Source organism: Ochotona curzoniae, unplaced genomic scaffold, assembly GCF_017591425.1.
Source record: "Ochotona curzoniae isolate NIBS_2020 unplaced genomic scaffold, NIBS_Ocur_1.0 scaffold_4701, whole genome shotgun sequence".
In the NCBI taxonomy this organism is placed as follows: Eukaryota; Metazoa; Chordata; class Mammalia; order Lagomorpha; family Ochotonidae; genus Ochotona; species Ochotona curzoniae.
The window spans coordinates 56915354-56941579 of NW_024467122.1; the positions used below are offsets into that span (position 1 = coordinate 56915354).

At 46.7% G+C, this 26226-nt stretch overlaps 1 protein-coding gene across 2 annotated transcripts in view; it reads right to left on the reverse strand.

Annotated features, from left to right (window-relative positions):
- The window catches only part of USP50 (ubiquitin specific peptidase 50), a 42346-nt gene that overhangs the window by 4309 nt on the left and 11811 nt on the right, over nucleotides 1–26226 (reverse strand). For both annotated transcript variants that reach the window (XM_040968821.1, XM_040968819.1), the window contains one exon: nucleotides 24113–24245. In XM_040968821.1, coding sequence (XP_040824755.1) covers nucleotides 24113–24245 — 133 coding nt within the window. The remainder of the gene's footprint in view (nucleotides 1–24112; nucleotides 24246–26226) is intronic.

A 26226-nucleotide genomic window follows, 5' to 3' on the forward strand; every position in this document is an offset into this window, starting at 1 on the left:
ATCAGCAGGAGGCTGGAGTCAAAAGCAGACCGGCCCACTGATGGGGGAGCCCAAGTGGCATCCTGATTTGCTAGGCACCATTGCTTCCAATTGGTAATTAGACTAAAACTTATTACAGATAAAACTTGAATAGACATTCTTCACTTGCATGACACAGAAAAAACATAGCTGCTAAAACCAGAAGGCCAGGCTCCAGAGACGGGCTCTGACGTGGACCGTAGCCTTCAGTCCCTGCAGTAAAACCAGCAGGCAGCACACAGCGCTGCCCCACTGCCACCCCCAAAAATCCAGACTTCGGGTAATTCAAAATAATCACTTCTGAATACATGAATAAGGAATTATAATGTAAACTTTGAGTACTACTAAGTGTTTAGTATTTAAATGGTTATTAATGTTTAAAGTAGTATAAACAGCGAAGGTATTATATCACAAGACACAAAGGCCAAGACTGTCTTTAATATGGTAGAGGGGCCAGTGTCGTGGAACATTGGGTTAGACCACTACATAGTTTTTGAATCAGTGCCAAATTACCACAGCACCTGACTTCAGTGTAACAAAGCTGCACTGAGGAAGGCAGCAAAGTGCTCCCCACGTCACTCCTCCCAGTTCCAAGCAGCTTGGCCTGGGAGAGATGCTGTGCCTCCTGGCTCCAAGGAGGGAGAGGAAATGTCATCCCAACCTGAAGGACTGTTCCAGGTGCACTGCGGTGAGAGCCAGTGCAGCCAGGTGCCTCAGTCCCTGCAGCCATGCAGCACTCACACACTGAGCCTGCCAGCGCTCGTCAGCCAGGGAGCCGAGCGACTGCGTCGCCACCAAATCTCCACCTTCGACAGGCAGTGGAGCAAGATTGGAAGGTAGGACAGGAAGAGACACCAGTGCTAGGCCCATACGGAGAGGCACAGCACCAGATAACGCCCAGAGGCCTCTAGTCCTGCACCTGTGCCTACAAATGACTCCTCTAGCTAGGTCTACGCCCCGGTGGAATGGACTTACTCTTGAACTTTATCACGTCCAGCTTCACATGGACCTGGCATATACCTCCTCAAAGGTGGTCAGGACCCAGTGACTGAGACCCAAGTGCAACCCAGCTTGGGGTCATCCTGGGTGGCCAGGGATGGCTCCTTTGCCCCTTTCCCCCAGCCTCCAAGAACAACGAGTCAGACTTCAACTGCAGGGCACTTGGAGGGAGCGTGAGCCCAAGGCCCTGTGAGACTCCAATCCCCAGTACTCACAGATGGAGCTTTGAGACCAGAGCCTCAGTAAGTGCACACCTGCGCCCTGCAAGGGTGGATGCAGCCTTCAGCTCGCATCTCTTCCAGCTTTGTGCTCATCCAGAGTGTGCGAGTCCAGGATGGGCCCTGTGGCTGAAATACCAAGTTATGATGCAGCCCAGGGTCAACCCAGCAGCCAGGAGCTGCCTTGATCACATCTCCAACCCTGGATGGATAACAAGGAATTGCACTTCAGCCACAGGGAGTATGGCATGAACACGAACGGCAAAGTGCCTTGGAACTCCTGCCAGGCTGGTAAGAACTAGAACCAAGCAGATCCTTACCGTCTCTTGTCCATAGGCCAGTATTTGCTGATGGAGCATGTGGACCTGTCACAGTGCCAAGTGAGGACCCACGGTCCCAGTCCTACATCCAGACCAGCACTCGTGTGACCACCTGCAGTGACCGTGCACCCTGAGGCCACTCAGCAGTAAAGAGCCAACTGCACAGCAGGTCTGAGCCCCAGCCCTGGGTTCTACTGGTCTTCGGTGGCTGTGGAGCCCAGGTGTGACCTAGTGCTGGTGTCCACAGGGCCACCCACCCCATTCCTACCCAGCCCCGGTCAGCAGAGTGAGGAGTGAATAGTTACTTCAGGGAAAAGGGAGTTGGTTCGGTGACAAGATACTGTAACTTGTGAACAAGGACCCACATTCTCTCAGCAGATGTCAGTCTGAACTACTGCATCCATGGTCCCACCCCAAGGACCGTCAAGGAGACCCGTGTAGCCATGCTGGAACTTAGAGGGGAACCACATCCCCAACACTGATCACAACGTAAGACAACAGAGGGAAGCTGCACAGTGTCTGACCACTGCAACTAAAGGCAAAGTAGCCTTCCAGATCAACCCAGACACATCTTTAACAAAATCCTTCACTGTGAAAGCCACCCTTAACAAGTAAGTGGTAGGGACAGCTGATCCACTGGATGCACACATGTCAACACTGGGATGCAGGAAAAAGCAAAGCACCGTCATACCTCCAAAGGAAGGGACTGACGCAATGCCTGCTAAAGAATCCCTAAGAATGGGGCCCAGCAGCGTGGCCTAGCGGCTAAAGTCCTCACCTTGAATGTGCCGGGATCCCATGTGGGTGCTGGTTCTAATCCCAGCAGCTCCACTTCCCATCCAGCTCCCTGCTTGTGGCCTAGGAAAGCAGTTGAGGATGGCTCAAAGCCTTGGGACCCTGCACCCATATGGGAGACCCAGGGGAGGTTCCTGGTTCCCAGCGTCGGATCAGCGCAGTACCGGCCATTGCGCTCACTTGGGGAGTGAATCATAGGAGGGAAGATCTTCCTCTCTATCTCTCCTCCTCTCTGTATATCAGACTTTATAATAAAAATAAATAAATCTTTAAAAAAAAAAAGAATTATCTTTCTTAAAAAAAAAAAAAGAATCCCTAAGAACAGTAGGGAGGATACTCACAACACAGCTTACCAAAGTAAAGAAAGCAATGTGTGATTTGGAAGACAGTGATGTAGACAACAAGCTAAACAAATCTTGGAAATGAAGAGCTCACACTGATCCCCCCTAACAAAGGTGGGGTGGACGGCGATGGAGAAGCAGCATGCTGTAGCAGTTTAGCCCTGTGATGCCAGCCTCCCATCTGGTATCAGTTTGGGTCCTGACTGTTCGTTTCCAATCCAGACACTCTGAGCATGTGCCTAGGAAAGGAGTGGAAGATGCATGAAGTTTTTGGGTCTCCACACCCTTGTGAGAGACCCACAGAAAGCTCCTGGTTCCGGGTTTTGCCCTGGTCCAGCCCCAGTTGTTGCCGCCAGTTGAATGAACCAGCAGATACAGGATCTCTGTCTTTGTAACTTTTTTTAAATTTAATTTGGAAAGAAGACAAATGCTTCTGAAGCATTTGGAACATTAAGTGAACAAATGTCAAAATTGGGGGGATTCCTCCAGGAAAAGATGAAAGTCATAGAAAAACTATTCAATAAAATAATGGCTGAAATGTTCTCCAATAATGGGAAAGAAATAGATATCCAAGTCAAGGAGGTCCACTGGACCCCAGACAGACATGACCAGAAGAGAGCCTCACCGTGGCATATCACAAACTGTAAATACCAATAAATAAATAAATAAATAAATAAATAAATAAATAAATAAATAAAATAAAAACATGGAAAAGTGCAAGTCTCACTTAAGATCCGCCATATTGGGGCCCGGTGCGGTGGTGCAGTGGTTAAGGGTCCTCGCCTTGCACGCCCGGGATCCCATGTGGGCGCTGGGTCTAATCCCGGCAGCCCCGCTTCCCTTCCAGCTCCCTGCCTGTGGCCTGGGAAAGCAGTCGAGGACGGCCCAAAGCTTTGGGAACCTGCACCCGTGTGGGAGACCCGGAAGAGGCTCCTGGCTTCGGATCGGCATAGCATCGGCCATTGCGCTCACTTGGGGAGTGAATCATCAGATGGAAGATCTTCCTCTCTCTCTCTCCTCTCTGTATATCTGCCTTTCCAATAAAATAAAATAAATCTTTAAAAAAAAAAAGATCCGCCATCATGACTACCACAGGACTATCACTGCTCAGCAGAAATTTCAGAGGCCAGAAGAGAATGGTACTAACATACTCCATTTGTGGAAAAAACTGTCAACCAAGAACGCTCTACCCAGTAAAGCTATCCTACAGCAGGGAGGAGGACATTGCAAAAGAAGCAGAATTTGTGGAAATTCTTTACTACCAGACCAGACTGCGGTGGGGAGGCCTGTACCCAGAAGCTAAAGAAGAATAACTTACCATGAAAGTACAAGAGCAGAGACACAAGAGAAATTCTAAAGAATCAACACCTTAACGATACTGAAAATCACCAAGCTACAAAGATGGGTAACAACTGAGGAAGGAAAGAAAGAATAGTCAAAATAGTCAGAAATGAGCAGAATGGCAGGCAAGCCTTACCAGTAATAACGTTGAATGAATGTAAACAATTCCCACAACTAAAAGATGGAGAGTGGTTGAAAAAAAAAAAACAGCAGACCCAATGATATGCTACCTATAAAAATTCACTTTGTCACCTCATAGTGCTCGGAGTGGCAAGACTGGCAGCGATTCATAACTGGTGAAATATCAAAACCATTTGAGCAAGAACCTCGGAGCATGCCCTACATCCGGGACCTGGGGAGGGTGGGAAATTGGGTGGGCCCTCTGCCTTAATACCCCCCTTTAAACATGAAGGAAACAATATGGAAAAAATAACAGTCTTACCCACTTTCCTGTAGCCCTTGAACCTTTTACCCTAATTAAATATGTAAAGATTGTCAAAAATATAATAAAATAAATTAAAAAAAAGAAAAACTCCATCTTTGTGCATCTTTAATGACAAAGTGAAAGTAAAAGGACAGAAAACACTTCATGCAAATGGAAACCAAAAGCAAGTAGCAATAGCATTTCATAATAACAATTTATCTGGTAGCAATGGCATATCAGACAAAACAGACTTCATGATTAAAAGAGATGGTGCAAGGGTGTGTGCTGTGGCGGTCGTGTGGCCCAGTGGGTTAAGCCACTACTTGCAACACCAGCATTCCATAGTGGAACACCAGTTCAAGTCCTGGCTGCTCTGCTTCCAGTCTAACCCTGCAAATGTACTGGGCCAGTAGAATGGTGGCTCAAGTTCCTGGGCCCAGCCCCTACATTCAAGACCCTTCTGCTCTCAGCCTTGTCCAGGCCCAGCCATTGTGCCCTTAGAGGACATAACCAGGTTTCTCCCTTTGCCTCTCTGTCATTCTTCCTTGCAAATAATAAGAATTTTTTTTAAAGTGTGTAGATAACAAGAAAAGTCACTACATAGCAATCAAAGGATCAACAAGATACAACGGTTATAACCATCTAATGTTGGAACACCAACTATTTTTTTCTGAGATTTATATTGGAAAGTCAGATATACAGAGAGAAGGAGAAAGATCTTCCAGCTGCTGATTCACTCCCCAAGTGGCCGCAACAGCTGGAGCTGTGCCAATCCAAAGCCAGGAGCCTCTTCCAGGTCTCCCACGCGGGTGCAGGGTCCCAAAGCTTTGGGCCATCCTCGACTGCTTTCCCAGGCCACAGGCAGGGAGCTGGATGTGAAGGAGGGCCACTAGGATTAGAACCAGCACACATACGGGATCCCAGCAACACACAAGCTGAGGACTTTAGCCACTAGGCTACCGAGCCAGGCCCCTGGAACACCAACTTTTATAATTCAGAGTATTGCATCTGAAGGGAGAAATAAGCTCCAACAGCGCAGTAGTGGGAGATCCAGAACCCCACTGTCATCTGGATGCATCATCAAGGCAAAGAAAAGTTAAAACTATCCAATAGGACAAGTGGATATTTACATACTGTGTGATCCAAATGCTGCATAGTACTTATTCTTTTCATCAATACATGCAATATTATCTAGCACAGACCAAGTATTAGGCTACAAAGCAAGTTCCAGCAAATTAAATTTGAAATTATGTCTTTTCTGATCACAATGGAATCAAACAAGATTTCAACCAGAAAAGGAATATTAAAAATTATACAAAAGCAGCCAGTAACTGGTGAGCATCCTGGACCTGGTTAGTGCCAAATATATTAACCATACCAGTGTGCCAGCATAGTCACCTAAACTACTCAAGCTTTTCAAAGGATTTGTGGACGGGTGCTTGGTCCGTGAGCCCCAGGGATGGGGAGTCCAGCAGGGGCTGGGTCGCCAGCCTGGGTCCTTAGGTCTCCTTGCACAGTGGGTGCTGGGTCTATGAGCCCCAGGGGTTGGTGGTCTGGCTGGGCCCAGTTTGAGCAAGAAGGCAATGGTACCAGACGAAGCCCATTGGCTGCTCAGTGGTGTGCTTGTGGGAGCTTGGGGTTTGGGCTTGCAGGGAGACCGGGGGATGGCACAGATGGGGGCATGTGGGGAGATGAGGGCTCACATCCAGGATTGGTGGTCTGACCCTGGAGTACATGTGTCAGAACCAGACCTTAGTGGAAAAGGTGGAGCAGAGGACGGCAGGCCCAGATGCTCATGGGGGGATGTGGCAGCTCATTGGGGCCTGCAGTGAACATCTGGTACCATGGCAAAGGAAGGAGGCAGAACAAACTGGACAACTACCCCAACCACATGATGACAGCAGATGTCTGGGTGATGGAGACTGCAGTTCGACTGTGTCAGCCATTGGACAATGGGAGGATTTCCTCATCCTTGGACTGGTGAGATTGACAGCATTTCAGAACTAGTGAGGCCACTTGAGCAAAACCATTGGGGATCATATGATATTGGGTGACCATTCCCCATCCAGGGTACTGAGGCAGTTGGGAGACTGGGTGTGGCTTCTCCACTTGTCCCTCCCCATTCCACAGATACAGAAGAAGTAGGGAAAAATTTGGAAACCCACTTATCCCTTCTCACCCTGATCAACTATATAACATTATCAAAAATAAAAATTAAAAAAGAATTAACACAAATAACATGGAGGCCAAGCAACCATTTTTGACTGAACAATGGTCACTGAAGAGACAGAGGAAGTGGGGGTTGGTACTGTGGCACAGCTAATAAGATGACCATCGGTGGCACTAGCATTCCATACGCGCGTCAGCTCAAGGCCTAGCTGCCCCACATCTAGTGCAGCCAAGGATGGGTCCAATCCTTGGGCCCCTGCACACACAGGACCCAGAAGAAGCTCCTGGATTCAGACTGGCTCAGCTCAGCCACTGTGGTCTTTGTGAAGTGAACCAGCAGATGGAGGATCTCTGTCTTTTCCCTCTCACTGAAACTCTTCCAAAGAAATATCTTAAAAAAAAAAAAAAACCCAAAACAAAAAAATAAACAGAGAGAGGAAATGAAGAACATTCCCTGAAGCAAATGGAAGTGGAAACACAACAAATAAACTAAGGAATACAGCAAAAATGGTACCAAGAGGGAACTTTATAGCAGTAAGTACCTACAGCCAAAACAAAGAAAGCTATCTAATAACCTAATGATAGATCTTATTGACTTAGAAAAGGGAAAATCCTAAAGTTAATAGGAGAAAATTTTTTAAATACCAGAGCATGAAAGATTAGGTAAAACAAACAAACAAAAACATTAAAAAGATCAATGAAATGCCAGCATCAGGTTAAGCTACCACCTGTGGCAACAACTGAGCCAAGTCCTGGTGGCTCTACTTCCAATCCAGCTGCCTGCTAATGTGCCTGAAAAGCAGTGGGTGAAGACTCAAATACTTGGACCCCTGTCACCCATGTAGGAGTTCCTGGCTCCTGGCTTTTAACCTGGCCTATCCTAGCCTCTGTGGCCATTCAGAGTGAACCAGACAACAGAATGTCTCGCTCTCTGTCTCTTCCTCTTTCACTCATTCTTTCAAAATCAATGAAATGGGGGCCAGTCTGATAGTGGGCAAAGCCACCACTTGCAACCCCAGCCTCTCATATGGGTGCCATTCATGTCCCAGCTGCTTCACTTGCAATCCCCTTGTCTGCTAATGTCCTAGATAAAGCAGAAGCAGACTGACCCGAGTGCTTGGGCTCCTGCTGCTCAGAGGGAAAGCTGAAAGCAGCTCGTGGTTCCTGCCTTGGGCCTGGCCAGCCCTGCTGCCGAGGTCAACTGTGAAGAGATCTGTCCCTCACTCTAGCTTTTTCTGGCTCTCTGAAACTCAGACTTCCAAATCATTAAATACATTAAAAAAAAAAATTCAACAAACAGTGTGGTGTTTAAAGTATAAGAATTTAGTACAAAGAGGGAAGCTCCAGAGGGTGCTCCAGCCAGGCCAGACCCAGTGTTGGACCCAGGCCAAAGCCACTGCCAAGAGGCAGTTACCTAGGCTTTGGGTGGCCTGTGCAACAAGTGGTGCCAGGCTCTGCCTGTTGGCTGCCTGGCGGTGAACTCTGGGGTTTTTAGGATATGCAATTGCTGCTTAGGGACATCCATGAATAAGGCCAGTGTGAGTGTAGGTGAGATGAATTCTGTGTGAATCCCAGTAACAGGGTCACAAAACTTTGGGGCAAGAGTGGGGACTGAGACCTGATGGTTGGGAGGAGAGTGTCCATAAGATCTATTTGGGCCAGACTGATTCACCAACCCAATTAGGAATCCTGATATGGGCTGTTAATATGGAGCATCACTGATGGCAACACACCAATCCACAGCAAAGCTATTGATGGGGACCTCTCTGGCAGGGCTAGGTACCGGTACCTGACTGGGTGGTGGAACCGTGGACTGGTCACACTTGGCAAAGTCAAGACACTAACCAGTTTGCAAGAGAACTAGGTCCAGGGGTAGACTCTGTGGAGGAAATACAAGTCCCGCAGGTTAGCTCGCAAGGTGGGGTGCCGATGGGCTGAGCTAGGTGTGACCATGGCACCTGGTATCACGGAAAAAGGAACCGATATCAGTCTGGGCAAGTCAAGGCAGCAACACCCGAACGTGCATCATGAAATAGGATGTGGGGTAAGCCGAGCTGCAACTGGAAAGGGGTGGACCGGGCAGGGCCAAGCAAACTTCAACTCACAAGGAAGAACAGAAATCAGGATGGAGCACATGTCATGCTGAACTAGGCTCTTACACTGACTGGTCTGCATAAGCCAAGGATACTAGGCCACGGCATCAAAGACAAAGGCTGAGACAGGTGAGGGGCTAAGTCAACTGGGTCAGAGCAACCACTGGTATATGCATAATCTAGGGCTGGGAATAGGCTCAGTTGGGGAGCTATGAGAGTACAACCTTGCTGTGTTGGGATTCCCACTGGTGAGTGCGGGGGCCGAAGTGTGGGCTGCATTCTAGTCTGGATACGGCTGCAATCTCCCTCAGCACAAGTGTGGACTGGGGCTGGGCACACCGAGCTGGGTTAGACTCCACCATTTTGTGCTCTGGAGAACCTGGGTAGATGTAAGACAGATGAGGCTAGGTCTCTGCCCCTACTGAGCCATGTGTGAGCAGTGTCTGGGTATGGACAAGCCTTGGCTGGGCTGAAACATCCAATAGTAAGAACTGGAATGGACTGAAGGCTAGCAAGGAGGGCTGGCCCATGGAAGCACCAGTATGCACAAGTTCTGGCACAGGGAGAGGTTCTGATGGAGGAGCTTGAGAAACTCCTCTTTTGAAACACAGTCCCTGCAGGTGAGCGCAAGAACCACCATAGGGAGCAACCCAGACCAGGCCAGAGAGAGATACCCACTGTCATAGGTTTGGCTAGGTGGGGGGGCAGACCAGGCTGAACCAGTTCACATCAGCAGTTGGTGAATCTGAGCATCAGAACAGAGTGTGGGTCGGGTCAGATTCGGTTGTAACACAAATCAGTGCACATTACAAATGCCAAGGTGGGGTGAGCCATGTAAGATGTGGTCACAGTGCCCAAACAGGACATGTGAGAACCAGGGGGTGGAGAGGACAGAACTGGTAGGGGGAATGTGGACTCCGCTGCTGGGAAGTTACTTCCACTGGAGAGCATGAGTTGGGATGGGGGCAGACCAGACTAGGCAGGGCTATAAACCTGTGGGCCTCATGTGAGCTGGATCAGGGAAGGGCCAGCTTGGGCTGACTGTTCTGACTAGTGCAAGCAAAAATTAGAGTGGGTGAAGGATGGTTGGGTTTTGCCGCAGCATCAGCTGGCAGAAGCTGGCATTAGAAGCTAATTCTGTCAAGTTAAACTCAGAACCACCTGGAGAGTGCATAATCAGGGAGTGGGAGTAGCCTAGCAGGGAGATAGTGGGCACCTCCCTCATGGGTTACCACTCCCACTGGAGGACACAAACCAGGACAGGGCAGGGGTGGCTAGACAGAAAGGCACCCGCCAGTATGTGTGGGCAGGATAGTGGAGCTGGTTGGGTTGAAGTAGGCTTCTATGCCCATTGACATGTATGAGAGCTAAATGGGATGTGGGACAGACTGGACAAGCCTGCAGTACATACAGACAAGCATAGGAACAAGGGTAGGGGGCGGGCCTGGTGGGGATTATGGGGAGGCCCCCCCCAACTAGGCTGCAGCTTCCACTGGTTTGTGTGAGGGCCAAGTATGAAGTGGACAGGATCAGGTTGGACTACAACACCCATCAGTTCACATGGAAGAGAGGGCTGGAAACAGAACTGACCCAGCAATTGCAACCACCAGCATGTGCATAAGCTGATTGGGGCAAAGGACTGAGCCAGACCCTGTACTGGCAAGCACACACAAGAATCAGGTCTGGGATCACCTCAGACGAAGTTGCTTTGGAGATCCCTCCAACTGAACTGCTCATCTCAGAACCCCAACCACAAGAGACTATGTCAGACAGTGGATTCTGAAGAGATTTCATCATGTTCAGAATGGAATGGTGAGATTGGCAGCAATTCAAACGTGTTGAACTATCAAAACTGCTTGAGCAGGACCCTCAGTGCATGCCTCACATCGGGGACCTGGGATGGGAGGGAGGCTGGGTGGGGCTTCTCCCTTTGTTTCTCCCCAAACCCCAGATACAGGGAGAAAAAATGATATTAGTGTGGAAACAATGGTCTTACCCACTTTCCTGTAGCCCTTGACCCTTGGTACCCTAATTAACTATGTAAGATTATTTTTAAAAAAATGAAAAAAAAGTAATGGTTGAAAAAAAAGACTAAAAAGAAAATATCAAGATCGGAGATGAAAAAGCAGATAATATAACTAGCATTAGAGATTATTCTAGACAAGTATATGCCAACAACTGGAAAACATTTAAAAAAAGAGTACATTTCTGGATACAGATAATCTACCATAAAATGATGAAGACATTAGAGAATCTGAACAATAACAAGAAATGAGATTGGATTAGTAATAAAAATCTCCCAAAAAAGGAAAAGCCAAGGACCACATGTCATCACTCTGGAATTCTATTCAACTGTGTTTTGGTTTGTATTTTTTTTTTTAAGATTTATTTCTTTATTTGAAAGTCAGATATACAGAGAGGAGGAGAGACAGAGAGGAAGATCTTCTGTTCACTGATTTACTTCCCAAGCAGCCGCAAAGCCAGAGCTGAGCCAATCCGAAGCCAGGAGCCATGAGCCTTCTCTGAGTCTCGCATGCGGGAGTAGGGTCCCAAGGCTTTGGGTTGTCCTTGACTGCTTTCCCAGGCCAGAGGCCGGGATCTGGGTGGGAAGTGGAGCAGCCAGGATACAAACTGGTGCTCATATGGGATTCCGGCGCGTGCAAGGCAAGGACTTTAGCCATTAGGCTAAGGCAACAGGCCCATTTTTTTAATGGGTCAGGCTGAGCAAGGAGCCAGGAACTACATGCTGATCTCTGGTGTGGGTGGCAGGGTCCACTACATTCTCATGTGTATTAACAGCAAGCTGGATCAGAAGCAAAGTGGCCAGGACATGAACTGGCACCAGATGTGGGATGCCAGCATCACAGGTGGCACCTTAACCCACGTTCCACAACACTAGTTCAAGCATAAAATAGAGTAGGTGAGGGTTGGTTGGGCTTTGCCGCAGCATCAACTGGCAGAGGCTGGCACTAGGGGCTAATTCTACCAAGTTAAACTCCAGAATCACCTGGAGAGTGCATAATCCAGGAGTGGGAGTAGCCTAGCAGGGAGATAGTGGGCACCTCCCTCTTGGGTTACCACTCCCACTGGAGAGCATAAAAACTAGGATAGGGGCAGGGGTGGCTAGACAGAAGGGCACCCAACAGTATGTGTGTGGGTTGGATAGTGGAGCTGGTTGGGTTGAACTAGGCTTCAATGCCCATTTACATGTATGAGCACTGAATGGGATGTGGGACCGACTGGACTAGTCTGCTGCACATAATGGCAAACAAGGGAACCAGCATAGGGAGCGGGCCTGGTGGGGGTTATTGTCCGTAGCTCCGACTAGGCTGCAGCTCCCACTGGTTTATGTGAGGGCCGAGTGTGTGGTGGGTAGAACCAGGCTGGACTACAACACTTACTGGTTCCAGTGGAAGACAGGGCTGGAAACAGAATTGACCCAGCAACTGCAACCACCAGCTGATCGGGGTGATGGACTGTGCCGGGCCCTGTACTTGCTAGTACATACAAGAATCTGGTCTGGGAACACCTCAGACAAAGTTTCTTTAGGGATACCCTCAATCAAACTGCTGGACTCAGATCCCTAACCATGAAAAGACAGGACAGAACAAGTCAATCAACCACCCCAGCCTTATGTTGGCAGTGAAAATATGGGCAAACGGAGACGTTAAAATGGACTATGTCAATCAGTGGATTCCACAGCGACTTCATCATGCTCGGAATGGCAAGACTGGCAGCAATTCATAACTGATGAACTATCAAAACCACTTGAGCAAGAACCTTGGAGCATGCCCTACATCCGGGACCTGGGGAGGGTGGGAGACTGGGTGGGGCTTATCCCTTTATCTCCCCTTTTACCCCAGATACATGAAGTAAACAATATGGAAAAAATAGTCTTATCCACTTTCCTATAGCCCTTGAACATTTTTACCCTAATTAACTATGTAAAGATTTTTAAAAAATAAAAAAATGGAAAATAAAAGATGGAATTATACACTCTCTTTTCCCTGCCATAAATAAGTAAAAAAATTATGAAATTATCTTTCATTTTCATATTCCACAAACTTTTTGATGAGACGTTGTGTACATCCTCAGTGGGACTACAGACATTAAAGAAGTTAAGTTTACCCTTAGGGGACCCAACCACCCTAATGGGCCAGCACGGTAGTGCAGGGGTTAAGTTGCACCTTGAGATGGCAGCTAAGGGCTGGTTTGCCTTCCAGCTGCTCTGCTCCTATTTAACTTCTTCTGTTGTGCCCGGGAAGGCAGCAGAGGATGGACCCAGTGCTGGAGCCCCTGCACACATGTGAGAGGCCAGCACAGTTTCTGGTTCCTGGGTTTGGGCTGACAGGGCCTGGCGACTGTGGCCACTTGGGGGGGTGACGGACAGGATGAAACATCAACTGAGCAGTGTATCCCCTCTGTCCCTCCACCCTTTGTCTTTCAATTAAAGAAAACTAAATCTAAATCAAATAAATTCTTCTCTCAAAGCAAACACCAGACCAGATGGGTTTACAGGTGAATTCCGTCAAGTCTTCAAGAAACTTCACCACAGAATAACTTATGCACACACTTCTACATGAGATAAACTCAAGTTCGTTTTTTTAAGGTGAATATAATCCTGCTAACCAAAATACGCAAAAAAGAGTTATGCAGAAAAACACAGAAGCACATCTCACTCATTCAAGTAAATACAAAAAGCTTGAAATACAGTAAATCAAACTCAGTGACATGTGCCTGTGATCATTAATTAAAGTACATTTAGACCAGCAATGCACAAGAGTAAAAATCAGAAAGTCTGCATTTATAATTGACAGTATTCAGATTTTTAAAAATTAGTCCAGGCAGCACTGTTGCGGGAAAATATTAATAAAAGTCAGCACCCTTTAAAACATACAGAAACACACAGAACCAGAAAAGAAAGCAGCTGAAGTCCTGTAGCCTTTCCGATCTAGAACGAGGGTATTCCTGACACTGGCTCTGTTCGCTGCATGGGAAGGTCTTAAGAGCAGTGAGATGAGAAATAATTGGACAGAAAAAATCCTGACATTTGCAAGAAGAGCTGTGAACAACTTATCTTGAAAGACAAAAATTGGGGTCTGGCATAACGGCTCAATTAGCTAATCCTCTGGCTGCCAGTGCTGGCATCTCATACGGGCACCGCTTTGTGTCCTGGCAGCCCCACTTCCCATCCAGCCCCCTGCTGGTGGCCTGGGAAAGCAGCCGAGGTCAGCCCAAAGCCTTGGGACCCTGCACCCACGTGGGAGACCCAGAAGAAGCTCCTGGTTCCTGGCTTCGGCTCAGCTCAGCTATGGCCATTGTGGCCTCTTGGGGAGTGAACTTCCCTCTTGGTGAGTCCTCTTTGGTGGACAAAGGATCTTTCTGTCTCTCCTGTCAATCTGCCATTGCAATAAAAATAAATAAATCTTAAAAAAAATTGAACAAAGCTGCTTTTTTTTGTTTGTTTTGTTTGAAAAGGAGGGAAGCAGGAAGGAGAGGCAGAGAGAGAGAGAGAGACCAAAATGCCTGCGACAGTTAGGGCCAGACACAATGAAAGACAAGAGGTGCTTTTTTAAATGGACCTTGACATGAGCCAAGAATAATCAACAAACTACTGAACAATGGAATACAAATTCACTAATGACTAGAGGAAGAATTACGGCCTATATAAAGATTTTAGAATAACGGTCATCAAGATAGCTTGGAATTAGGCCAAAGGTGAAGAGAACGACCCAGACACACAGCACAGGCAAGGCCGCACTGCAAATCACGGAGGCACAGAGGATACCGCACACCGGGCTTTTCATAAGGCGAAAGTGAACTGAATCCCTACCTTATGTTATATTTTTATCAGACATGCAAAACAAAAGAAATATTTTTTAAAGATTTATTTTTATTATATTTTTTATTGGAAAGGCAGATATACAGAGAGGAGAGACAGAGAGGAAGATCTTCCGTCCGATGATTCACTCCCCAAGTGAGCGCAACGGGCCGGTACTGCGCCGATCCCAAGTCAGGAGCCTCTTCTGGGTCTCCCACGCGGGTGCAGGGTCCCAAAGCTTTGGGCCGTCCTCGACTGCTTTCCCAGGCCACAAGCAGGGAGCTGGATGGGAAGTGGGGCTGCCGGGATTAGAACCGGCACCCATATGGGATCCTGGGCGTGCAAGGCGACGACCTTAACCACTGCGCCACTGAGCCAAGCCCAAGAAATATTTTTTAAATTCAAGAATGTTGTAGGGCCCTAGCGGCTAAAGTCCTCACCCTGAACACACCAGGATCCCATATGAACGCCGGTTCTAATCGGTTCTAATCCCAGCAGCTCCACTTCCCTTCCAGCTCCCTGCCTGTGGCCTGGGAAAGCAGTCAAGGACGGCCCAAAGCCTTGGGACCCTGCACCCGCGCGGGAGACCTGGAAGAGGTTCCTGGTTCCTGGCTTCAGATTGGCGTAGCATCAGCCGTTGCGCTCACTTGGGGAGTGAATCATCGGACGGAAGATCTTCCTCTCTGTCTCTCCTCCTCTACGTATATCTGACTTTCCAATAAAAATAAAATAAATTTAAAAAAAATGTAGCAAGGAATTTCTTCAATGAGAGAAAACTCTTGTTTCAATTAAATTAAAATTAAAATCTCTGTTGAAAGTTACTTACTATAACAGGCAACTGTAGTTGTGAATTTTTAATTCAGTCAGGTCTTTAAAAGAAACCAAGTTTTGGGCCCAATGCAATAGCTTAATATCTAAATCCTCACCTTGAATGCACCGAGATCTCATATGGGCATAGGTTCGCATCACAGCAGCCCCGCTTCCCATCCAGCTCCCTGCTTGTGGCCTGGGAAAGCAGTCGAGGACGGCCCAAAGCCTTGGGACCCTGCACCCACGTGGGAGACCCGAAAGAGGCTCCTGGCCCCTGGCTTTGGATCAACTAGGCTACAGCCACTGCAGCTATTTGGGGAGTGAATCCGCAGACAGATGTCTTTCTGTGTCTCCTTTTCTCTGTAAATCTTTCTTTCCAATAAAAATAAAATTTTTGAATCCTGTTTTAATTTCTTTAAAAGCACACTATTCCAGAAAGCCATCAAACCACACAGGAAGACGATAAGACACACCAGGACACAAAGGATCCAGAACACATTACCCAACTGCACTGACAACTGCTACCTAGCAACAACTACCTCAACTGTAAATCATTTAAACTTTCCAATCAACACACGTACCAGTTTGGGGTAGGCACTGGACTTGGTAGTTGAAACTCAAGATGCTGTTTAAGCACAAAACAGCCCAAATCCTTGGGTGCCTGTCCTCCCACGGGAGACCTGCATGTTGCACGGTGCACCGGAGCCCTGGCACTCGGCCTTGGCCTTGGCCTCCCTTGGCCGTTGTGGCCATCTGGGAAGTGAACGAGCAGATGAGCTGGCTCTCTACAACTACCCTCAACTGAATAAAGACACGAAACAAAATGTCCCTTCTGACGCCTGACTCCCACAGTAGAGCCGTGGCTTCCGGGACGAGGGTCATCCCTTCCCAATTCTGGCTTGCCTGTGTCCAAAGGTAGCTGCCTCCTGCAGCTGGGGCCACGCCGCCTCCCGCAGCTGGGGCCATGCCGCCTCCCACAGCTGGGCCGCCCAGGGCCATGTGGACAGCCTTCCGGCAGTGAAGGCCACTGTGGGCCTTTGGGGAGTGAACGAAAGAATGGCAGCTACTTCACTGCCTCTGAGCCCCCCAAAAAACATGCAGGGACCATTAAAAAAACTCAGACTGGATGGGTTGAAAAAGAAAAAGAGAAAAAAAAAAAAAAAAGAAAAAGGCGAGGCCCATCTGTGTTGCTATGAGACTCCCAGCATGAGTGAGGACACACGCAAAAAATGGATGCCAAAGACAGCAAGGATAACTACACTTCCATCACACACAACAAACGTTAAAACTGTAACACAAGACAAAGGGGGCTGGGATGATGACTCAATTGGCTAATTCTTTGCCTGTAAGAACTGGCATCTCAAATGGGTACCAATTCATGTCCCAGCTGCTCCACTTCCCATCCAGCTCCCTGCTTGTGGCTGGGAAAGCAGTCAAGGACGACCCAAAGCCTTGGGACCCTGCATCCATGTGGAAGACTCAGACGCTCCTTCCTCCTGCCTTCACATATGCTCAGTTCCAGCTGCTGCGGCCACTTGGGGAGTGAATCAGTAAATGGAAGCTCTTTCTCTCTGTCCTTCTAGCTGTAAAAATTGCCTTTCCATTACAAATGAACAAAAAATCTTTTTTACAATACTCACATTATTTTTTTAAATTTAAGCTTTATTTCATTTTTATTGGAAAGTCAGATATATAGAGAAAGGAGGAAAGACAAAGAGGAAGATCTTGCACCCACCGATTCACTCCCCAAGTGGATGCAACAACTGGAGCTGAACTGATCTGAAATCAGTAGCCAGGAGACTTTTCTGGGTCTCCCACACAAGTGGGTGCAGGGCCCCAAAGCTTTGGGCTGTCCTTGACTGCTTTCCCAGGCCACAAGCAGGGAGCTGGATGGGAAGCAGGGCTGCCAGGATTAGAAATGGTGCCCATATGGATCCTAGTGCGTTCAAGGTGAGGACTTCAGCTGCTAGGCTACTGCACTCAACCCCAATAAATCTTTTTTAAAAGAGATTAAAAAACCCTACTAGCTAATTATCAATTCATCTAAATGATACAACTGCAAATACATATGTGCATATATACTACATACACAAACATACATACATATCAAATACTGCAACAGTAAATACATAAGACAATTATTTGGGGTTTGTTGGCGCTGTTAAGACACAATAAAGTGGCCAGCTTGTGGTGTAAAAAAGGGAAGCCGCTGTTTGTCACCCAGGCATTCCATGTGGGCACTCATGTCTCAGTTGCTCCACTTGCAGTCCAGGCCCCTGCTTCTGCCCTCAGAGCAGAGGGAGGAGCTCCCAGGTCCTTGGGCCCCTGCACCCATGTGGGAGACACAGACTGAACTCCCAGCTCATGTTTTCAGCCTGGACCATTCCCAGTTCTCGGCAGGCATTTTGAGGAGTGTACAAGTAGGTGGAAGATCTGTTTCTCTGCTTTTCAAATATAACTAAATAAAAAAGAAATACCAAAAAAAGCATCTAGTAAATGCAGGAGCTGGCACCATGGCATAGCCGGCTAAGCCTCCATCTGTGGCACAAGCATCCATACGAGTACCGGTTCAAGTCCTGCCTGCCCTGCTTCTGATCCAGCTCCCTGCTAGTGTACCTGGACCAACAGCAGGTGATGGCCCAAGCTCTGGCCCCTGGAACACACAAGGGAGACCTGGGAGAAGCTTCTGGTGTGGCCTGGCCCAGTCCCAGCCTATGCAGCCACTTAGTGAGTAAATCAGCAGCTGGAGTTTTTTTTCTCTATATATAACTTTGCCTTTCAAATCAAAGTAAATAAATCTGTAAAAGAAAAAAACAAGTTGGCCCCTGTGCCATGGTCTAGCGGCTAAAGTCCTTGCCTTGAAAGTGCAAGGATCCCATATAGGCGCTGGTTCTAATCTTGGCAGCTCCACTTCGCATCCAGCTCCTTGCTTGTGGCCTGGGAAAGCAGTCGAGGATGGCCCAAAGCCTTGGGACTCTGCACCCACGTGGAAGAGCCAGAAGAGCCACTGGCTCCTAGTTTCGGGTCTGCACAGGACCGGCCCTTGTGGCTGCTTGGGGAGTGAATCATCGGACAGAAGATATTTCTCTGTCTCTCCTCCTCTCTGAATATCTGACCTTGCAATAAAAATTTTAAAATCCTTTTCAAAAAAGAAAAAAACAAATTGCAATGAAAAGGGAATTTTCCCATCTTATTTGTAACAGGTAGACTTAACTAAGACAGAAAAACAAAAATGGACAAAGGACTTAGAACCACCCTTTAGATCAAATAAATCTAACAGACATGCACCAATATAGAACATTCCACCCAAGAGCAAAAGAATACACATTCTTCTCAAGCATATGTAACACTGCCCTGGGCAAATCACATGCTCGGTCACTGAAGAAGACTTAAAAATTTTAAAATCAGTGGAAGCCAAATCAAGTATATTTTCTAATCCTAGTAACACATAGGTAGAAATCAGTTGGAGCTGGCACACTAGCTCAGTAAGCTAATCCTCCACCTCCAGTCCAGTTAAAGTCCTGGCAGCTCCACTTCCCATCCAGCTCCCTGCTTGTGGCCTGGAAAGCAGTTGAGGATGGCCCAGAGCCTTGGGACCCTACACCAACATGGGAGACCCAGATGAAGCTCCTGGCTCCTGGTTTCTGGCTTCAGTTCAGTGCAGCTCTGGCCATTGTGGCCTCTTGGGGAGTGAGTCATTGGACGGAAGATCTTCCTCTCTCTCTCTCCTCCTCTCTGTATTCCTGACTTTCTACTAAAAATAATTAAATCTTAAAAAGAGTTCTTTAAAAACAAAGTTCAGAATAGAAGTAAATGAAATATAGATTAAAAATTAAAAGCCACTAAAACATCTAAAAACTAAACTGTTAGCTACACTTTGAAAATAGAAGACTCGGCCTGGCGCAGTGGTTAAGGTCCTCGCCTTGCACGCCCAGGATCCCATATGGGCACCAGTTCTAATCCCAGCAGGCCCGCTTCCCATCTAGCTCCCTGCCTGTGGCCCGGGAAAGCAGTCGAGGACAGCCCAAAGCTTTGGGACCTGGCGCCTGCGTGGGAGACCCAGAAGAGGCTCCTGGCTTTGGATTGGCTTTGCTCCAGCCATTGTGGCCGCCTGGGGATTGAATCATCAGATGGAAGATCTTCCTCTCTGTCTCTCCTCTCTCTGTATATCTTACTTTCCAATAAAAATAAATCTTTAGAAAATAGAAGACTCGAGTAATAAGTGAAAATAACAACTGGTATCAGCAAAATACAAAGGATTCCAAGGAAGTGCTAGGAGTAATTATATGTCAACAAGTGGAATAATCTGGAAGGATAAATGAATACCAATATACAGTCCACCTAGCCTGAGCCATAAATAGATCTGTAACTACTAAGAGACTGAATCACCAATTTTTAAATTCCCATCACAGACAATCCCAGGCCCACATGACTTTATGGCTGAATTCTACCACAAGTTTTAGAACTAACTCTAATCCTTCTCAAACCCTTCCAGAAAATAAGATGGCATACTTCCAAACTCATTATTTGAGGCCAGCATTATGCTGAAATCAAAGTCAAAGAAGGACACCACAAGAGAACTCCCAGGAACTGTGCTTGATTGACACAAAAATCCTCAACAAAACACTATCAGGTAATTGTACAACACACTGAAAGAACCATTCACTGTGCTCAGGCAGGGTGTATTCCTGGAACAAGCAGCGTAGAGTACCTCAAATCAGTAAATGTGATACACCACAGCACAGAGGACACCATGGCAAAATTACTATAGACATGAAAAAGCATTTGATAAAAGCTATGATTTTTAAAAATCTCTTAGCCTGTTAGAAACAAAAGGGAATGTTCCTAAACTCAATATAAACCACATACGAATAAACAGCTATATCACATTTAACAGTGAAACACTGGAAGTTCGCCTCTAAGGGACAGGACAAAAATAACCGTTTTTCCAACTTTTATTAAAGTTATTTATTTGTTTGTTTCAAAGAGTTATAAAGAGAAGTGGACCAACCAGGAGCTTAACCAGCGCTAGAGTCTTTCTGTAAAAAACGGATCTGGAATCTGGAATGATAGCCTAGTGGCTGAAGTTCTTGCTTTGAACGTGCTGGGATCCCATATGGGCACCGGTTCTAATCCTAACAGCCCTGTTTCCTATCCAGCTCCCTGCTTGTGCTCTCGCAAAGCACTAGAGGACAGCCCAAACCTTGGGAACCTGCACCCATGTGGGAGATCTGGAGGAAGCTCCTGGCTCCTGGCTTGGGATTGTCTCAGCTCCCGCTGTTGATGCCACTTGGGGAGTGAACCACTGGATGGAATATCTTCCTCTTTGTCTCTCCTCCTCTCTGTATATCTGACTGTCCAATAAAAATAAATCCTTAAAAAAAAAATAAAACTCTTGGGACTTCTAAAATCTGCAGTTACAGGATACAAAGCCAACACACAAAAATCTAGCACTTTTATATAACAGTAAACTATACAAATGGGAAATTTTAAACCTCACACAACAAAAACAAAAAAATCTTTAGGTATAGACTGAAACAAGATAGTGAAAGACCTTTATACAAAAGATGAAATAAATGAAGAAAAATACAAACGGAAAGATATTCTATGTTTACAGATTAGAAGACTTGCAACTGTCAAAATTTGCAGATTTGTCAAAGTAATTACCGATTCAATGCAATCTTCTTCAAAACCCCAGTAAAATCTTTCACAAAATAAAAAAAAAACAATCATTAAATTTGTGTGAAAACATAAAGATCTCAAACAGAAAAGAATAATTTCAGATAAAATGAACCAAAGCAGAATATATCCATAATTTAACAGTACAGAGCTATTGTAATCCAAACAGTATGGCACTAGAATACAAAGAGGTACACTGACTAACGCAACAGGACAAAGTCCAGAGACACACTTGTGCCTGAGGTCAAGTGATTTTAACAAAGGTGCCAAGAACAGTCTAGTTGTAGAGAAGCTAGATAGCCACACAAACAAGAATGAAATTGGGTATTTACCCCATAGCACATTTAAATATTAACTCCAAATTGGATAAAGATTTAAACATAACTCCTCAAACTATAAAACTACAACTAGAAAACACAGAAAAAGCCTTACTGGTCTGGGCAACAACCTATTGACCATGACCTCAGAAGCACAGGTAAAAGCTAAGTGAACAAGTCAGAGTATATAAAATCAAAAGAAAAAAAAAAAAAACTCAAACTTTTTGCAAAGAAAAGAAAAAATAGACACAGAATGGAAGGAAATACTTTCACACCATAAACATGATGAGGAGTCAATATAAAAAATATATAAGGAATATAAACAACTTTCTAGGGAAAAAAGCAAATAAGCCAGTTAATTCATGGACAAGAATCTGAATTATATTTTGCCAACAAAAGTGCACTTGATTGGGAAAAACGAACATAATACTGAAAATGAAAATGGGGGAACAGATCTATGGCATAGTGCACAAAGCCTCCACTTGCAATGCCAGCCTGCCATGTGAGTGCCGATTTAAGTGCTTGGACCCCTGAACCCACATGCGAGACCCAGCTCAGGCTCCTGGCTTTAGCTTGGCCCAGCCCTGACCATTGCAGCCATTTTGGAAGTTAACAAGCAAATGGAAGCGGTCTCTCACTCATCCTTCCACTCTCCCCCTCCTAACTCTGCCTTTCAAAGAAAACTTTTTTGAAATCTTTTAAAAAAAAACAGTGAGTAAATATTCTGAGTACACATTTTACAAAACATGACATCCAAATACCCAACAAGTTCACTGAAAATGCTCATTACGAAGCTTTACAGAAATGGACATTAAAACCACTAGATATCACCATATACCTGTTAGAATGGCTGTTACTAAAGGACAAAAATGACACTTTGGGCAGGCATTGAGGTACAGTGGGTTAAGACACTGTGAATATTAAAATCCCATATCGGCGCACTGGTTCAAGTTACATGTTTAGCTGTGTTTGGTACCCAACACGCCATATGTTTGTAGGATCCTATTAGTCTATCAGATAAACAATCTGTTTTATAGAGCAGTGAACCCTTCGGGCTTCACGCCAACGCTGAGTCAATCTCTTAAGAATGGTGCCAAGGTATCTGCTTCTGGATAGATCCTTCTCAGTCCTCCGCATGCCAACCTGTCATATGGGGATCTTGTCAAACACATGTCTGACATGCGCAAAACTGACCATGTGAGATGTGGTGATGGCTTATAGTCTTTGTCCACTTGCAGAACAGTGGTTGTTTTCTATTTGCTACAAATTGACTTTCCTACCTATTGGAGGGTTAAACTTATTATTGGGAAGTGAACTGAAAGCATGTCATTGTCAATTTTTTTTAAAAAAAAACAAACCAATAAGGCAGGAGGCAGGAGGATGAGACTGTGGGCAGGTGGGAGGGTGGGCAAGTAGGATCACCACGCTCCTCAATATAGGAAATGTACTCATCTTATACAAACACAGGGAAAAGAAAAACACCACGTGCTTGAAGTGCATCTGGGATGGGCCCTCAGGCCAACAGGCAGCACATGATGGCCTGGTTCTTGCTCGGACCACGGACCACACGCATGGCCTGGTTCTTGCTCGGACCACGGACCACACCCTAAAGAGGTTTCCAAAGGCCACTTAGCATCATTTCAGAGATGCCTTTGACGAAATAGATTCCTGTTTCAAAACCAACTCCTGGTTTCTCAAATAATGAATGATCAGTTCAATACCAAAAGGACTCACTTACATACATGTGTGGGGTTTTTTTTTCACAATGAAGAAAAACTCCATTTTTAATTTAAACTCAGCTTTTTTGTTATTTGAATTGTTATCAAGCAGAAATACTTATAATGAAGCTAAAATAGGAAAACAAGAGGCCATTGCTGTCCTATCTGGAATTCCAATTAGAGTCTGTGTTCAGTGTGATAGAGAGGGCCACCATAGATGCCCCAAGCAGTGAAAAGAGCGAGATAAACTCAAACAAGAACAATGTCAAAGCTTGATGGGGAGAAGAAAAGCCATCCTTTTTCCTAAGTTTGTAGTTACAGCTCAGGGAGATGTTAAGCAGAGAGACCAGCGGGGAGGACATCTGAGAGGAACGTACATCAGTGGAACAACGCAGTGAGCAGGTAGATCAGACCTCAGCGGCTCCGCAGCCTCTGCAGCGCTCTGCTGGGAGCCTGGGCACTCTGAGACACAAGCTGACCTCCAGTCCAGATCCAAGAGCCCAGCACATCCCAAACACACACTGCAACTCCCCAAGCCAGAGGAAGCCTAGCAACTTGAGGACGGCTCAATCCCGGTGACTGGGCCCAAGTCACACTCCTTCCTTTCTTTCCTTCAGGGGCTCCCCGGTGATCACAGCTGCCTTCAAGTCAAAGTGAGTCTTCCTAAGACTGTCTGTATACATGCCCGAGTCTTGTGGCTAGTACTTACCCGGTGTTTCCAGGCTCTGCTCACAAAATGTCTCATACGAGGCAACATAAAACTATTGGCACTGACTTCCGCTGCCTCCAGAAGCACTGCTCGCAAATGAGCCCAGAACTGCAATTCCCAGTGAGAGGAGGCGCAGTGAGGAGGCAGGGACTAGGGCCTTCCACATTTTCCCTGCCCTACAGCTCTAGGTATCACAGGCAGATCCCAGGATCTGTATTTCGTTTTTAAAAAGAATGTAAGAGAAGTCAGGAACAGACAGGAGCAGGGGTGATTCAGGCAGGTCATTCTAGAACTTTCTTTAAAATTGCCACACTTTCAGCAGTTTTAGTACCGTACTCACCACCACTGCACAGAGGTTGTATTTAGGATGCTTCCGGAAAACTGGACAGATGTACGGAGTGAGGTCCAAGTTGGTGAGCGGGTAGTGAATGTCTGTTCTCAGTTTCCGCTTCAATGTACCCTGAATGTCAAACCTGGAACAATGACAGGTGTGTGAAATACAAAGGAAGCTTGCGAACCCCTTGGAATAAAGTCTACATACCTTGACAAACTCCAAATACAAATAGGACTTTTTTTTTTTTCTAAACAAAAAATTTATCTGAAAGGCAGAGTGAGAAAGATCTTCTATCCACTGGTTCACTCCCAAAATGACTCCAACAGCCAGCGCCAGACCAGGCCAGTCAGGAGCCTGTTACTTCAGCCAGGTCTCCCACACAGGTGGCCCGTGTGATTGGCACACCGCTTGCTACTTTAGTAGGAAGCCATTGATTGAAGCTGGAGAAGCTGGGACTTGACCCAGTGTTCAGATGTGGTGGTGCGCAGCTTATGGCATAGCCCGCTGTCCCCCAGTGCTGGCCCCAGATAGAATTTCTTGGCAAGATTTGATACAGATCTCCACATGCATTCCTTTTTCTTATTATAATGTATTTACTAGCACAAACCCTCACCAAAGAAAATTAGAGAAGGTCCAGGGGTCTGGGCCTTCAAGCTGAAGGTAGAGCTTCCCTGAGCGGAAGGGGGAACAAAGGGGCCCCAGCAAGGCCCGGCCTGGGGATTCGGCAAGCCGGAGGAGCACCTGGGTAACCGGCGCCAGCTGAGCCCGCTCACCCTCACCGGCACGGCCAAGCTGGTGTCAGGCTGTCTTTTGTCTCTCCGTCCCACTCGGAGGTTTTAGTGAGAAAACTTGGTGAGACTCTTCTTACTCTTAACTGTTCCAGACCAGAAATGACCCAATCTGGGCTCGGATCAGAGTCACGTGGTAGTTCGGGTCTGAGGCAGGGCTATTATCAAGTGAGCTAACTTTATGCTGGAAAGAAACCTGTTCAGAAAAACTAAGGGGGTGTCATGCGACCCCGCAAACTTGTACTTCGGTTGTCATCCCATCAGAAATGAAGACTTAATTACACAGAAACCTAGATCCTCCTGTTTGCAGAAGCCGCTTAAGTGTTCCCCCTACCCCTGCAGCAAACTAGGAGTAACTCGAATATTCCTCAATTGGTGAGTGGATAAACAGTTACAACACACTCATAGAAAGGAATAATACAGAGAAACAAAAAGCAAGGGAGCATTTAAACATGCAGCCACGTGGAGGAATCTTCAAAAACCATGATGCTAAGTGAGGATCACCTAGTTCAAAGGGCTACTTACAGCACGGGGCATTTTGAAAAAAGGCAACACTCGAAGGACGATTACCAGCTCTGCAATTCTAGGAGCTCAGGGTAGCAAAAGAGCCCAGTTATACAGGAGCATGCCAAAGCCTTTTAAGGCAACACAAGGAGCCTGTGTGTTGGCTTTATGGTCCCTGAGTGCATGCAGCTGCCCACAGACCCGTGCACCCCAACGGTGTGTTATGGGCCCCCATAAAGCTCAGTCACCTTTAACAGAGAAGCGAATGGAGCCAGGGGAGCCGGCTTGGGTCACCCCACTCCAGCCAGGTTTGAACCATCTGAACCCTGAAAACAGCAAGGGGAGACTTCTGTTTCCCAACTCCACTTGAACGAACTTGGAAGCCACCACTCTGTCGGAACAAGCCAAAAGCTAACAACCTGAAAAGAAATCCACCATCTTCTTGGGAGTCTGAGAGAAGTGAGGACACAGGGCAAGCTGACCCCAGGATGGGAGAGCAGAGAAGACCACTTCTGAAAACTCTAACTTACCGAGGCAGAAGGGGCCATGCAGTTCTCTCCCGCAGGGAGCTGGCCCAGGGCGGAGCACCTCAACAGCAGTAGATGCGTTTAGAGGCTAAGGCAGTCAGTCAACAACTCCTGGGGAGCCAACCAGGAGGGGCCCACACTTTGTTGAGATTTACCATGAGAAACCCAACCAGGACCTCCGCGTGGACCTCAGAGAAAAACCCTCTCGCACTTCTGTCAAGCAGGGAACAGAAGAAATTGATTTGAAATTTGCTGGAAGGTTCTGTTCTTAACAAGTTCTGCCCGCAGGAGAAACCAATTC